The sequence below is a fragment of the Tribolium castaneum genome, chromosome 5 (assembly GCF_031307605.1).
Source record: "Tribolium castaneum strain GA2 chromosome 5, icTriCast1.1, whole genome shotgun sequence".
Classification (NCBI taxonomy): domain Eukaryota; kingdom Metazoa; phylum Arthropoda; class Insecta; order Coleoptera; family Tenebrionidae; genus Tribolium; species Tribolium castaneum.
The window spans coordinates 13,817,162-13,834,596 of record NC_087398.1 but is presented as its reverse complement, the minus strand read 5'-3'; the positions used below and the strand labels follow the sequence as shown (position 1 = coordinate 13,834,596).

The window sequence follows — 17,435 nt, the reverse complement described above, 5'->3', positions numbered from 1 at the left end:
TCTTACATGTGCTAAAAGCTGAAAGCAAATTAGCCCATTTCGCATTAGTGGAGAAAAATCAATTATTTTTCTCGACAGGTAATTAGTAGAGACAAAAAGCGTTTCCATAATTCTATTGAGAACAAGAACAGTAACCGGAAGATACCTATAAAGTTAATTAGGTCTCTCCTCCATCAAACACATCTCTAAATTGATTTCAGCAGACCTAAATTCCATTACTAAATGGCACAAGCGGATTCTGCGTAAGCGCCTTAATATTTCTCAATTTGCGAACCCACACATTGTCATATGAGAAATTACGGTTAGGGAGGATCACATTTTTGCCGATATCTGCTACAGTGGGAACATATTTCGTCAGATGATCGACTTACGAATGGTTTAAATTTACGATATGGAAAAAGGTGAAAATTTGTGTGAGATGCTGCCCTAGGGTTAGGTGGAACGCGTGATGGGGAAATTTTCGCCCGATTATGAGATTAACGAGGGCTATTTGTGCCGAGAGGACAACAAAAAGGGTTTAAAGAGACGGATATTACAGTCTGTACCTATTTGTGTCGCAAAAAGCGCATATAATTACATTGTTTGTAATTATTTGATGTAATATCTTTATAACTAAGTACAAGTAGGTAAGTTTTGAGAGAATGATACCGGGTGAGACAATAGTGGGTTATTTCTAAGTTTTTTTAATGCAACAAATAATACTAGATTAATTCTTATTCCAGCTGACCAGATCAATAATCGTTAAAAAATTTCAAAATTAATCCACGATTACATTGTTCTGAGTATTGTCAATTAGGGCAAAGTTGCGTATTTTTATTCTGAATAATTATCTGAAAATAACTTTGAAGTGTCTTTTTAATTTATTGAGAAAAATAAAAAAAATGTAACTCTCGTTTTAATTTTTTTAAACGAAAACCAAAAGAACTAAGTCGTTTTTAAGTTGGACATTCCTCTGCCTGAGGAACAAGATGTCTAAATTGTCATCGCCTTTTCCAAGGCGTTCTTGATGTCAGAGTCAACTTTGGATTTTCTTGTGGACGCCATAGTTGATACTTGTATTTTTGAAAAGTCTTTTTGTTCCTGATTACAACGATGTATCACATTATAGGATCGAATCTTACAAGCTGATTAAAATTAAGAAAAAAGCGTTTTTGCAAAGAATGCTTTGGAAAAAAACGCCAAAAATGTTGTTTAACAAACAAAATTTTGACAGTTCTATTATATGCGAACAGAATTTTTATAACTTTGTCTTGTTTTGTTTTGCAAAAATAACTAGCTTACCATGTCGTTTACTTTTAAAAAAAGATAGGCTTGGCGGAAATGTGAATCTTCCAGATCCAAATTCAATGCAATGAAACCTTTAAAATCTAGTTTGTTCAAAAACAAAACTGTTATTTTTCAAAACACTCTTCGGAAAATGCTCTTCCTCCATTATGATCAGCATGTAAGATTTGATCATAATATGTGATAGATACGTCGTTGTAATCAGGAATAAAAACACTTCAAAAATACAAAAAGCGAATATGGCTTCCATAAGAAAAACCAAAGTTGAGTGTTGTAACTCTGACATCAAGAATGCCTTGGAAATTGACAGACAGACGACAGATTTAGATTCCTTGTAGAAAAATGTTTGAAGAACGTCCTAGTTGAAAACGTCTAATTCTTTCGCTTAAAAAAATTAAATAGAAAATTACAAATTGACGATTTTTTACCAATAACCTAAAAACAAAAAATGAAAATTCAATTTTTTTGTAGATAATTGTAGTATAAAAATGCCCAACTTTGCCCTAATTTGTCTAAACTGGTATCTCTTATAATAAGTGAGATCCTCATGGTGAAGCTCGAAAAACGAACCCTGTATACATTGTTTTTTTACTTTTTATTCTTTTATATTAATACTATTTGATATTATTTTTCTCGAAAAATGAGATAACTGATCAGATCTTTCGAGCCACCCACTTGTAAGTAGTTCTTTGTCATTTTAACAATAGAGTTTCCTATACGTTGTCTCTGATATCAGCTATGTAGGTATGACGCAGATCGATGCCACTTTCAAATGGGAAAGACAATTACAATAATTGCAAAATGACAGTCTCGACTGTTATTTATAATACAATTAAATTCTGCGCCCGAAGTAAACGGTGTGGAATTTAATCGAGTAACCGAATCCTCATTCAGAGTTTTGTTCGCAGGAATGTATTTTTACTCCAAACGATTTCTCTGCGTGTAGCATTTGGTCCAATAATTAAATATCGTGGGCACTTGTTGAAACTTTCCCTCCCTTCTATTAATCGTTTTAATTCAAGTTTGAATGTTGGCTGTTCCGGAATTGTTTGAATTATTGCCATTTCGATGGGATGACAGGAACGCAATTCAGTCAAGGTTAATTAAGCTCAAGGCCACAGCAAGCATTATTGGGTAATTGCGGTCCTATCAAAATGGGGCGACAATGAAATTACAACATGGTGTCACTTAATGAGGGAATGTAGGGGGCTCAGGTTGCCCGGAGTTAATTCACCAAACCTCGTGATTACTAATTAGAAAAAATCGAAATGAATTGGACCCCTGCCTTGATAATGTATAAATTATGGGGAATAAGCGCAAGCTCGAGCTTGAGTGCTTCCGGGATATAGTTGCGAATTTATGTGCAATTATGTAATAAACCGAACGTAATCATAACGACTAAATTATATCAAAGATAAAATTTAAATACGGGCATGTATTATGTCTCGGACTGTCTGACACATAAATGATGTTATCATTTTTTGCGACAAGATATTAGAATGAAATGTTGTTTGGGTGTGGCTTAGCATCGGAGCTGTGCAGATTTTGACCACGATTTTGCCGTTGTTGGCTTTTCCTGAAAAAAAGGTTTTTTACGGTCAGTTATGATGTAAAATGCACATTGCTCCTTTAAATGCTGAAATTTTGCGAGTATGATTTTCCCGCGTGAACACAATGAGGGCACTCCCTCCTTTGTTGCTTAAAAACTTGCGTTCCCACAGGAAAATTTATCTTATGGTTTCTAAACAAGTATTGTTAACAAAGATTGTTTTAAAAAATGCAATTTTTGATTTGGTTTAATTTTTCCACTCAAAAGTAGGAAATCATCTCATTCGATATTCTGCACCCACTGTTCTCCTGACCTTCCTTCACACGATTTCTTTTTAAGGACACAATTAAAAAGTCAAGTCTATAAACGTAAAGGCGATGCCTTAAAACGAATAGAAACAGGAAACTTTAGCTACACACTAGTTGTATGATTGCGTAAATTAATTAGTTAATTTAGAAGCCGACACGATTATAAACCATCGCTGTTTTGGATACTAATAATTATATATTTTTAATTTTATTTATGTGCTTTTTTAATTAATTTTAATACAAATTTTATCGATTGTTGTGGAATTACAAATTTATTAATTTATTTATTGGTGAAGTGAATAATCCGGTTAGCTAATCTAACGTCATGCATAATTTAATGAGGAATAATAACAACATCTAAGTGGAACATACAACTAATGTTGGTTTTTCAGGATATAATTATTGTGATACAAAACCACTAAAACAGTGTTTCAACTAATCGTAGTCACGTTGGAGCACCATTAACATTTAAATATCACGTTGTAGTCATGTTCGGTTACTCATTTACTTTTTCCTTTATTGAATCATGTTTAGTACAGATTTTGGATAAACGTTGCATTTTTATTCACCCTCCTATCAACTTTCGCCGGTTACGCCATTATTCAATTAAAATTAGCAAAATTTAATTTAACTACGCAATTACTCTTATTTCATGCCTATTAAAATTACGAGCTCAATAATTTGGCGTGCAAATTATTCATCACCATTATACGTGTGATATGTAGATTTATCTGTGTCACCTTGCACCGAGAAATATTTCAATTTTTGTGGCAACATTATAAATTCGTTTCTAATGTAGATTGAAACGAATATTGACATGAAAATAGCTTAAACGCCTCCCTCGGGGTTAAAGGAAATTCGTTAAACGCCATTCGTGCAAGACACGCATTAGGCTTCCAACATGTCAAATTTATTTTTAAATTTGTCTGGCTGGAAAACGTAATCAAATCTCATACCAACTAATATTGTAAATGTCATGCTTTCAGTAAGTGGTAGCTCTCAGTATTCCAATATTACATCCTATTTCCACGCAATATGTAAGGTCAAGAGTTCGCAAAGTTGGAAAACTATTTATCTAAAAATTTAATTCTAACATGCAGTTAAGCTATTACAAAGTTATCGTATTTCATAAGCGAGTTTGAAATTATTAAATTAATTTTCAAAGGTTGGAGTCACGCTATCGACGTCCATCCGTTTACACACAAGTTTGGTCGTTGATTAATTCTGTTGAATATTACATTGTCGGTAGCTGACAACTGACAAGTCGAAAGTAGGTGATATTTATACGCTAACTTTCCTGAATCACTTATGAGACGTTTTCTTCTTTTCAGATTTACGATTATTTTGTGATTAAGTCGGTTTGCGTTCCCTTTTTTCATTAAAAAATTTCTCCGTCAAATTGCTCAAATGATTGTTGAGCAAAAAAATGTTCAGGACTAGCGCCCGAAGAATTTTTTTTTCAGTACATTCAGTTACATATTTTCAACATGACAAATTCGTAACTTTCTGCATTATTTTTAGCTTCAGCAATCAGTGTTTTCTGGCTATGTAATTACAGAATCTTTTTTGTGAAATCCCCGAAGTTTCATGTTCGGAAATTATTATCTCTTTGGTCTCCAGGGATCTGTTTCATAAACATGAAGACATCCTTTTAAACTTTAAACCAGAACAAGAATTACAGTTCACCGTTCTATTATTATTTACGAGTTATTACACCGGTTCAGCGTCGGAGAATGAATTTACAAGTGAGCGAACACAAGTTTCATTTTTGTATTTTACGTCGGTTTTTGGTGCAGTTTGGGGATTATTGACTGATATAGGATGTGGTTTATCGGACATATTTGCTACAATTTGCCTATGTAAATGATATTAATCTTCCATGTGAACAAACGGGGGACTGTTTGTACAACTCCTATTGGAGATAATCTCGTAATTCGGGTGCGATATTAAGGGTCCTTTGGACAGGTTTACAGGCAGCAAACATTGGACTATATCTAAATCGTGATTTTGGCCAGATATGGATAGTTATGAATTGTGATTTACTAAGGTCAGGGAATGTTCATCAGATGTGGTATTTATTAGTGGAATTTGTTCTAATAAAAGGTCACTAGGTTGATTTGAATGCCGTATTGGATTTGGTACGAAAATAGCCAGCAGCAATTACGGAAATGGGATTGGAACAAGATTTTCTTTCGTCAAATGATTTATTTCGTTTTGGTTTTATCTACAATCAATTGGAGATTTACTAATAAGGCGAAACTTCGGAGTAAAATCTTGGCGTTTTGTTTGAGACTCATCGTCTGTGTAAACATGTTGTTTCTCTTATAATATCTTTGAGAGAGAGTTACAAACTTATTTTTCTATGTTTCACACTAAGTAATCGTTCCCGAATAAAACGTTGAATAATTATTTAGTATCAGACTTTAGCAGTTTTTTGAATTAAAAAAATTAACATTAACAAAAATCACAATGAATAAAGTTATGTTTTGAATAACCAGTAAGAGGTAGTTACCTGCAAATTTTCTTAGAGAAACAATTTGAAAATCTTTTATATTCGGAAAAAAATAGGGTATTGTATTTAGACTTTTTAAGTTATTTAACTTGCAACAAACCTCTTTATTTTTTATCTTGTTGATTGCAGTAAGCTAAAAAATTATGTCCCTTAAGTTTGAACCTTATTCTTCTTTAAAGTGGTGAAAGTCCTAAGTAGAGTAAAGTAACCTAATTTTGGATAAGTTCCTATTTTCGAACACCAGTACTTCTAAGTAAATATCACAATTGTATAGATAATTTTTTTACAACATTGTCTATTTGGTCATATGTTATTATATTAATGATATTGCATGATTTCTTCAGGTTAGTTAATTGTTATTTATTGTTTTTTGTTACGTGTAGAAGTAAGAAGGTGGTGTTTTTAACCTATTTCCTTTTTTTGAATCTTTAGAAGGATTATTAATTAGATAAAGGTAGCATACCTATAAGCATTAAAAGAAATTATTTTACTCTTCATAATTCTATTCATAATAATATTAAAGCTAAATTTCAGATATTCGAAATTAGTGTTTTTTGAAGATAGTTTCTCATCTACACTGCAAATTACGACAAAAAAAGACATACGTTTGTGATTATTGTCTTAAAAAATCTTAAAAAAAAATAAAAAAAAATTATCCCTACCCTAGCCGAAATTAGGATACTATTTTTTTAATTAAATATTTCAGTGTTTATTTTTATATTTTCTGTGTGCATTATGTATCCATTTTTTTTAATTTAAAATAATAATTTAGATATTACATATTAAAATGAATGAAACAATACATTTTTTTATTAATTTCGTTGAATTGTGTATTTTATAGCTGATTTAAAAAAAGTTTCAAAATTCGGGTACTTTCCTCTACATTTCTAAGATTCTTAAATCTTGTATATACAGCGTGCTCAAAAACTGGCGCACCAACTCAATGGTGTGTGGTAGAGAACTGTTTACATATAAAGGTAAAAATAATAAAAAAATTCTTTGTATTAAAGTTATTGATAAATTACTGATTTTAAATAAATGATATGTGGCAACGTCATGATCGCAATAGAATTTGAGCAACAATAAAAATAAATTATTTTTGAAACGGTTTCCTAGGAAATAATTTCCAGTGTTGGCACATCTACACATTATGATTTTTTGGATGACTTTTAATTTTTTTAAATTAAAAAAACTGCTAAAATCTGATAGTAAATTTAAAAATAATTATTCATCGTTTTATTACGGAACGATTACCTGGTATGAAACATAAAAACATAATAAAATAATGAAAACTAAAGAAGTTAAGATAATAAGTTTGTAGCTCCAGATTGTTTAAAATATGACTTTAGGTATTTTTTCAACATTTTTCCCGTAATCTGCACTTGCTCCTCAATAACGTACCACTGAGTTGGTGCGCCAGTTTTTGAGCAGCCTGTAGGTACGAAAAAGCGTGTTTTTGTCAAAAAAATCTAATTATTTTAAAAATTAAGCAAAATTGTCCAATAACAATATATTTTAAAAAATTAAAAAAAAACAGTTACTTACAAAAATGCAAATATATACGAATGTAAGCGTAATAAGTACATTAATTTTAACCAGTGGTAGAACTCATCCAGACAAACAGTTTTTCTATGTACTATTTTTTTATAATCAATTTTCCCTCCTACAAATTGGCACGCCTTTTATGAAATGCTCCAACAATGAAAATTAATAATAAATAATAGTCGCAACCAACGGTAACCGATTTATACGGTAATCTTGTCGACTAGGTAACTTTGCTTCCAGTGGCGTGTGAGAAAATTGTGTAAAATATTTTTAACTCAAAAACTAAATCTTTTTGAAAAAAAAAATATTAGGAAAAATTGTTGGTCTTGACGAGTTCTATTACCAGTTAAAATTAATGTACTTATTTCATTTACAGCCTGTATAGAGCCTTCCATTTAAGAAAAACATAAATTTGAATCGTAGCTAATTTCGGAAATATCTTGTATTCTTGAAATTAATTTTTGGTTTCTTGAACGATTTATCGGTAGATAAATTTTGTCGGTAGGATAGTTGCTAAGGTATAGATGATCTGACTGGTGGTTCTATAGAAGTTATGGAACCGATAGAATTTATCTAATGATAACTCGTTCAAGAAACCGGGGGTCTAGGGCTTAGTATCTACGGCTTTTGTAAAAAAAAGATCATTTTTTCTCACATTTAAAGGTCAATAATATACTTTTTAAAATCGCTTCATAAAGAATCTCAAGGTGTAGACAAAAATGCATCATTTATTAGTGCCACATCGTCCTTCACTGTTTGTGATAAGCGATAAGTAAGTAATTCAAGTGACATTACAATGTTGGTAATATTTTACTACTTGCGGTCATTAAAATTATTGCTTCGCAATAAGGAGATAAATATTTATGTCTAGCTCTATATCCTTATGAAAATGATAAAAACTGTAGCAAAAGACAATTTCTGTTGTTGATTTTGCGTAATGTCTGCAGTTTGCTGGAATGAGTGCGCATACCAGTAGTTTTTTTATTAATGACTACAAATTAGTGGCAACATGGCTGTGAAATTATGGGGTAGAAGAGCGATGTGCCTTTCACCCTCAGTCTCTGTGGTCTGTGTTAATGGATGGGCGAGATGGGGAATTTATGGATTTCTTTTGTGATCTACAGGGTGATTAAGCGAGGAAATTGTTTAATTTTCGAATAAAGAAGACTCATTTATGTCGTTCAACGAGGATATCTTTCCAAAGGCCTTGAAACAGTTCTGAAACACTCTTTAAATACAACTGATGGGGGTCAAATATTTATTCTTGATGCTTCATTCAGAGTAGTAATTTAGATCAAGACCGGTAACACTAGTCCCAAGACACCATTTAATTAACACCGCTTCGTATTTGCTACTGGACAGTCTGTTAAACAACGGATTCTTTCAATATGGGCTTAAGGTAGAACAGAGGGCATCGTGAATTGTGTTACATTTGGGATTAATTTTGAATTGTTCAGTGCAGTTGAGTTAACTTGCTCACATCATATGTTTTTGTCGATGTAGTCGATAACGACCATAACTCTTTCACTCGTTCCCCAGGCGAACTAAATTGCCTCATATTAAACCCCTTATAATCCGTATCTCTCCATCGATTGCAGTGTTGATAGATTTATCGACTCTGTTTCAGATGTAATAAGTCAAGCGAGCAGCGGACGACGAAGTGCAGCTTACAGCAACGTCTACGGAGACAGACTCACAAGACAGGGGTCGACCATCAACAGCGAAAGGGGTTCTGTAGCCTCTGGGAGCCTCGCCAGTGGCGGTTTGGTTGCCCCAGACCAGACCAACACTTCGCAATTAACACCGCAACAGATCGGCGTCATGGGTAAGTTCTTTTGCCTAGAAAACGCTACAGGATGGAGCTTTCTCCATGATTTCTAGTCTTATTGTTCGGCTGAATTTTTATAGACAGCATGTGATGGATTAAGCGCTGAAGCTCACTGACAGACAGGCTAATGCTGCTTTGCCAGAGAAGTGATGGTTTCCTCTTGGTCTTAAATTGATACGTTAGTGCGTAATATTAGTACCGGATAATCGCTATTTAAGAAATTTCTCATCGTAAATGCAGCGTGCAACGTAAACTATATTTATTACGCTGAGATTCTCGTCATAGTAGACGCCAGCTTCCTGTATCATTAAAAATTAAACTGCAATTACTGGTAAATACTTGCTAATTAAATTCCGGCGAGAAGAAATAGCCAAGACATTGTTTTCCCGATCGATCAAAATCATTTCTCTTAAAATGAACAGGTTTTAGCTCCTTGACGAATTGTTTCACTTAGCTAAAGCTGCCTAATTTTTTGGGTTCTCAAAGAAGAGCTCAGGAAGATATTTAAATGCTTTGTTTTAAAGCATTGGCCTGGAAGTAAATCATGATGAAACGTTTTTATATAAATGTGAAAATGATTGATTTAACACTTTTTCCCTGTCGAGAAAAAAGATTGATGGAGGTGAAGAACTGTTTTAATTTTGGGGTCATGTTTATAAAAGTTAGGGATGCACATTCAAGGCTTGTAATTTAGTTCGAAGGAAAAAGAAATGTATCACAATCGCTGACCTGGAGGTGGTCTCGCCTATTATGTATGTTGTGCAAGTATGCACTGGTACTCTTTACTATCTTCCAGGCATCTAAGTGCAACCAACTTACAATTATTACAAAACGGTTAAGGTAATTTATTTTTTACATTTGTAGTTATCTAATTTCATGTGTGTGGTTGCATTCAAGCTGGCTTTAATTAGAAATAAAATTGGAATTTTACTGATATTTAATTAAAGTTTGTCAACTTACATGGCATTGTGGTAATGGTTGGGTTTATCTAAGTTTCTTTTCGAAAATATTAACTTATTATTGGACAGCCGTTTCAATTTTTGTAAAATTTAATAAGTTTAGAAATGAGGTACTTGCACATAAATTCATTCTCTGAGAGATTCACGAATGAGATAGCCTGGAATTATATGTACATATTTGTAAAACTAATTAAGTGAAGAGACGTGATGATAGCTTTAAATTATGTATTAATAATTTTTTGGTGTGTATTAGGTAAACAATAATTTGTATTCATTGACGTATGCAGTGGTATTCCTTTTCGTAGTAGAAATATTATAATTATAATTCTAATTAATCAAGGTTTTATACGCTTTTGAGTTACAAAAAAAAAAATACAACCAGAGTTTAACGTGAAACCAAAACGTCTTTTAACCCTCATCTGCATGGGTTCTAAAATATACCTGTTCTGCATATGTTGGGTTTATGAAGGACAGACAAAACGAGATTCAAAATTGCGCGATATTTTGTATCCAAAAAAAAAAATAATAATAAATAATACGGCAGAGTAAAATGAAGGCGCTCCGCACGTTATAACCTCTCGGTGACAAATCGTTTAAATTAATTTAAATTCAACCAATTCACTAATTACTTGGAGAAAATGTAGAAATTTTGAGCTTTGTATTCTTAATAAACTGAGAAAAGCTGACGATTAAAATTTTTATAAGAAACGTGAGAAAAAATTTTTTTTAAATTTAAAATTTGCGCTTCGTCCCGTATTTTTTAAAACGTTGCGAATACGGTTAAAGATACAAGAAAAATGTTTACAAGAAAGTAGTAGAGAATTTAATTTCCTTTAAAAAAGTCAGCGAGACCATATCTTCATCTTCAACGGTTTAAGCCCTAAAGACGCTCAAGCGACGGATTTCCTTCAATTTGTGAATTTATACCTAAACCGTTAAAGAAAATTTAGTTCTCTACAACCTCATTCCTTACACTTTTTTATATCTTCAACCGTATTTCCGGCGTTTTGATAAATAGGCGATAGTGCGCAAAAAATTAACGTTTTGTGTTCCTCTTGATATTTCTGCAAACGCAGCGAATACTGTTGAAAATACAAAAATGTGTAAGGAACAAAGTTGTAGAGAACTAAATTTTCTACAAAATGTCCGCGACACCATGTTTCTATCTTCAACAGTTTGGTATAAATTCACTTTCCAATACTTGACCACCGGCAAAATTAAGAAAATCCGTCGCTTGAGCGTCTTGGAATGACTTTGGGGCCTAATTTATTTTTAACGTTTTTCTTGTATCTTTTGTCGTATTCGCAGCGTTTTTAAAAATATGGGGTAGAGTTCAAATTGATAAACGATGGAAAGTTTTTTAAATATAGGTTAGAATATAATGTTTGCATTATTCTTATCTCCTACTATTGAGAATTTACTACTCTATCTGCCTGTATTTTTCTTATTCGCCTTGTGCTAACCATTATTTAATTATAACTATTTTTATAAATTCGTTGCTCTGAAAACTTGAACGGTAATAGAACAACTGCGCCTCTGGTGACAATAATGGAACTATCGAAGACGGGGACGTTTTATTTATACGTCCTTTCATATCCTAAATTTGTTGGGTCTAATGGACCCATAGGGTAAAATGCCAATTTTTGACATTCGAACTGCTCTTTAGATAAATGATTACTATTTTATTAATCAAAACGAGCATATTTAAACATATTTTTTCTACTTTGGTCTCACAAATTGTTCATTGTGAAACCGAAATTAGTTTCACAAAGAGAATTTTTATTACAGTGCTGTGCAAGGTGTTATCAGTCATAATTGTAATTTAGTGTGTGATCTGTCAACAGCGTCAAGTTGTTTATTGATAAAGTCCGAATAATTAACAAAATTAAGAGAAAATATTTTGAAGAGATTTTGATAAGTTAAATAAAAAAAATAAACAACAAAAATAGAAAGTAGAAAAAATAGTATATTCCACTCGTTTTATAAGACTTAATTGTGGCACTCATTCTATTTGAGCACTCCTTCGTTGTGTTCCAAAACCATTCGCGCCACAATAGATCGTCTTATAAAACTCGTATGATAATATATCTACTATTAAACTACTAATATCAATCATTTTTTTAAAAAGATGAAAAATGCCACTTGTCTTTTTACCGCACGCAAGTAATTGTTTTTTTCAATGTTTGCTAAAAACCTTGTTATCACATGCCTTAGAGGTTTCTTCGATTTTAAATTTTAGAATGACAATTATAGCGTTTGCATTGTATCCTTCAGCTGTATTTATGCTATTTACTTATTTATACTATTATTTATATTATTATAATATTGTATTATATTATTTATACTATTGTGTTTGGTGCAGTGGACCAATTTGTAGCTTTTCATGTTAGTAAAAAAACTAAAATGCGTTCTACAGCTTTTTGCAGTATACATAACACATCTATAAACATTTAGAGAAACATATAAATTTATTTGGATTTTTTCTGCCATAAATAAAAATTGTATCGTAAATTATAAGCAACTTTGGGTCCAATAGAGATGAGGATTAATCCCTTCTTCCTGCATTTTGACATTGGACAAGTCTTGATTCCTCTCTTAATTACTTTGAGAAAAGTAAGTAAAGAGTTTCGTCCCGTTTTGTTTTGTGTTGGAAACTCTTTTAGTTTCTGTTGGATTGCCACAGCCAATTATGCGTCTAGAATTTCCAGTCGCGCGTTAATCTACGGTGACATTTTTATTACGAAATTTCATTCCACGTCTCAAAGAGTAATTTTTGAAGGTATTCAGCTTGTAAATGCTTGTCTTGTGGTAACTCGTCAGAGCACGTTCGTGGCACACCATAATTAACTTTAACGACTAGGGTTTTTATTTTTTCAATTAGCATAATCAACTTTTGGGTGCTCGTAATCGATCAGGACGAGACGGGAATGTGTAACGCATAATGAGAAAAAAAATGTTCAGTAATATCGTGAAAAATGTGGTCGCAATCGATAGGAACGTAGTTTATCGATTATCTGTAATGTGTCATTAAAGTAAAGTAAAGGCACTCCATTATGCGAAATGGACATTAAGTCGCCGTAATTGCCGCAACAACACCACAGGCCATTACACCAAGAACATTCTAAATCATACTTATTCTGCGCAAGCATTCAAACCATCACTATAGCACAACATTCCAATTAATTACCATCAATTAACATGTGAGCACAAGTGCCAAAATGAGAAATTTCTTTTTGAATTTACAACTTTCCGTGATAATGCACCATCGATTTTACAAACTCCCAATTCGGGCGAGACGAGTTTACTTCTTTTACCTTTTTGTGCGGCTCTTTTGCGTAATATACTTCAAGTTCAAGTTTGTTATTTGTGCAGCACTCCCATAACAATAAATCATTTGGCGTGCCTTTAAAAATTACAATTAATAACTTGGTCCATAAACAAAACATCCTACCGGATTACGACCGGACTGCAAGCTCGTATTTTCCAGAATGACAGTTTCAATAAGGAACAGATACAATCGACATGGAACAATCGGAAATTACACGTGTTTGGCGCCTACGACAACGATAAAGTTTCAATAAACGCCGAGCTTATTGAAAAGTTGATTTGTGATTGATGGGAGGAAACAGATCTTTGACGGATGAACAACAATGAGATTCCTGACACGGAACTGCTGCGACATATTGATCCGGAAATTAGTTTTACGAAATTGTTTCTGAGACAAGTTCAGTGTTGCAGTTGAATTTTGTTGATCCAAAATTTGAGACAATTTGTATGTTACAGTGAACATTATTAATTTTGCAATTTATGCATCACAGAAATTTGAATTCAATGACAAACTGTTTGAACTCATTTCAAAGCAAACTGGTGGTTATAGGGCACATATTATTAGTTCTGCCTCTACAGTTTACTAAGTACTAGAGAATTTAATTATAACAGAGAATATATAGAAAGTTGAATGCGGTAATACAGTTCGTCCATACTTAGTTTCGACTTGTGAAAAAACGTAAAAAATTGAAAGAATTCGGAAATAAAATTAACTAGACGCCCTCTGGTGATGACTTTTGAACTATGTCGAAAACAGTAACGAAATTTTCGTAAATCCACATTTAATTAACATTTAATAAACTGTTTAACAATTTTGCGTGGATAGTGTTAATTACTTAGTTAATTACTTAATTACATTAAAGATTATTACTTTAAAAGTACGTAGTTTTAACGTTGGTTCTGCAGTTTTTCGTGGTATAAAGTGTTTATTGTTGGAATTAGAAAATGGATAAAAAGTGAAAAAGATTTCAATTTTGATTACAAAGTGTTATTAAACAGTTGTCTAATTAATGACTATACAGGCTGACCCAGGGGTGCATAATCGATCTATAACTTTTTTATTATTTAAGATATTGCGATTCTGTTTTTATTATCCAATAGAGCGAATTAAAGTCCACAAAAAAAATATTTTTATTGAACACAGGGTGTTGTATTCAGGGTGGTGAACCAAAGTTATATATTTTTTTAATGGAACACCCTATATATTTTTACATAATTAGATTCTACGCAAAAAAATAATGTAACTTCATATAAACTATTATGTGTCTATTTCTTTTCGTTTCGGAATTCAACTTTTCGTTATCAAAAAGACCATTTTTTGAAAAATCGCTGCAAAGTCGCCTGTGAATATTTTTCGGCAAATTTGCAACAGAAAAATTCAGAATACTTTTTAGTTTTAGGAAATAGTCTACTTTTACTTGAAACACGGAAATAATGTATAGGCTGTTCCAAAACGCAAAAAGTTAAATAACTCTTTTTTTTTTAATGGAACACCATGTATCGATTGCATTTTTCATAAGCCTTTTATTGATATGCGGTTTTTATAGCAAGTTTACAATATTTCTTAAAGTGTTCAAAAAAATAAAAAATATTTTTTTTATTTATTTTATTAATAATTCTTGATGAGTGAAATTCATTTATGTATCAGGTAATAATTAGATTACTTGTGTAATTAGTCACATTAGTACATGTCAAAAAATTAATTACTATTTGACTATCAGATTCTAGGCTAACAAATTTTCTTGTAATAAAATATATTTTTTTGAACCATTTCGAAAAATATTTTAAATTTGCTATGCAAACCCTATACCGTTAAAAGGCTTATCAAAAATGCTTTTGATACATTTAATAAAATACAGGATGTTCCATTTGAAAAAAATGAGTTATTTACCTTTTTGCGTTTTGGCACACCCTGTATATTATCTGCGGCTTTAACTAAAAGTTGTCGATTTACTAAAACTACAAGGTATTCTGAATTTTTATGTTGCAAATTTATCAGAAAATATTCATAAGCGACTTTACAGTGATTTTTCAAAAATTGGTCTTTTTTATAACGAAAAGTTAAATAATTCCGAAACGAAAAGAGATAGACTTATAATAGTTTATATAAAGTTACATTATTTAAATATTATTATATTATATATTATTAAAAGTTATATTTAAAAAATATAACTTTGGTTCACCAGCCTGTATACAACACCCTGTGCATAATAAAAATATTTTTAGTTTGTGGATTTTAAGTCGATCTATCGAATAATAAAAACGTCATGGCAATATTTCAAATAGCAAAAAAGTTATAGACCGATTACACACCGCTGGGTCACCCTGTATCATAAAAAAATCAGAAAATATTTCGGTAAATCTCCAAAACTACAATTAAGATTAACAACTGCTGATGCATTTAAACGTAAATTATGCCAAAAGGTAGGCTTCTCAATGTCTTTGTAATAATTTTCCAATAAAGAAAGTGTACCAAACAGTCGTTCGTTATTCGTGTTTTCCTCGTCACCTCTAATTTGTCAACATTCGTTTCTTGCACCAAAGATACAATAGTCATTCCGCATAGGCAATGTAATGATTGTGAAGCCCCAAAATTCGTATAACGCTCAAACATCCGAATAAACATATTCCCGCCATTTATGGTTACTGTTTTCGACCTAACTCAATTACTTCCGAATAATGCATATTTTGTTAGTCCTACAAATCGCTGCAAAACATGCATAAATGTTCGAAACTGGAACGGATGCTAAGATAATTAGTTAAAATAATCGCACACATTTTAAATGAGTTTTAATAAACATTTACGTGTTTATAAACAGCAAATAACTAGCGCAATTGTGTATTTCAAGGTTGATGTGGTAATTGCCACTAAATTGACCATTAATTTACACAAACTGTCGCTTTTTAATCAACAGACCGCCTCTAGTAAAGTTAGAGTTAAAAATCTTGAAAGGTGTAGCCCCCAATCTGTTACACCCCTGTCACCTGTTTACGCATAATTGAAATGGACATGAATTGCAATTAATTTCCATAATAATTATGGAAATTCTGTCTCGTTTCGTAATATTTTTCCTTGCTTCAGAAACTCATATTTAGCGAGTAAACAAGGGTAAAGGGAGCAAACGTAAGGAAGTTTGTTTTGATGAGACATCATCCTCATCAGTGAACACGGCCTCAGGGACAGATGGTATGACACACCACCCACACTCCCTTGTCCATTCAAAAATCGAAAATTATGTGATGCACTCGAGAGAGGATTGTGTGGGTCGTGGATGTTTTCCATTTAAGGATAAATGCGGATGGACCAGTATGGCAAGGCTCGGGATTGTGAGAGATGATTTAAATGTGTTTGAATGAAATAAACAAAGTATTAGAGGAGAGGATGTGAGCTTAATTAGTGTTTCTGCGAACAAATAGTGAGTGGATTTTGTAATAATAATCTGAAAAAGTGGATTACGATTCAAGCATTCATTAGCTTAGCAATGTAGACTTGAGCTACATGATTATTTACTTTGGTCGTCAAAGACAAATCAGTTTTATTATAGTGTCACAGTTTTTATCATTACCAGTGATTGACTGATTACAGCCTTGGCTACGGCAGGATTTTATCAATTCTTAAGTAGAAATTCTTGGTTAATCAAGGTTTAAGGTATAATGCTGAAATGTAAAAACCTTTTGATATGCACACAACTAGCTTAGCTACAAATACATTTTATTATATTGCGTTAATTCTTATGTTACGTAAAGCACAAAAGGATTTTACCATCAGAAAGGTCCTTTGGGAGAAGGAAAAGCTTTCTACCCGCATGAAATGGATGGTGGTGACTCTTTGATCTCTGTATTTTTTCTAAACTTTGTCTCAACGTAGATATTTTGAAATCGTTGTGCAACTAATCTTAATTCAACAGAAAATCTTTCATTTTATTTCGTTTGATTTCAATGAAACTTTCCTTTAAACCTCTAACGATTGTTTGCTTACTAAAAGCATTTGAACACTTGAAGTAAGAGCCAATACCAAAAATGTAAAATAAGTGATATTTTTCTTACTTAAAAGTCAGTAGATATGCCTGCAAAAAATGAAACATTAACCGATAGCATACATACAGGGTGTTAAAAAACCGGC

The 17,435-nt window shown here is 32.2% G+C and overlaps 1 protein-coding gene across 1 annotated transcript in view; it reads left to right on the top strand.

The window, feature by feature from the left end:
* The window catches only part of Miga (Mitoguardin), a 74,680-nt gene that overhangs the window by 3,446 nt on the left and 53,799 nt on the right, over positions 1–17,435 (top strand). Inside the window, exon 3 of the mRNA XM_964919.4 lies at positions 8,826–9,023. Within this exon, the coding sequence (XP_970012.2) occupies positions 8,826–9,023 (198 nt within the window). The remainder of the gene's footprint in view (positions 1–8,825; positions 9,024–17,435) is intronic.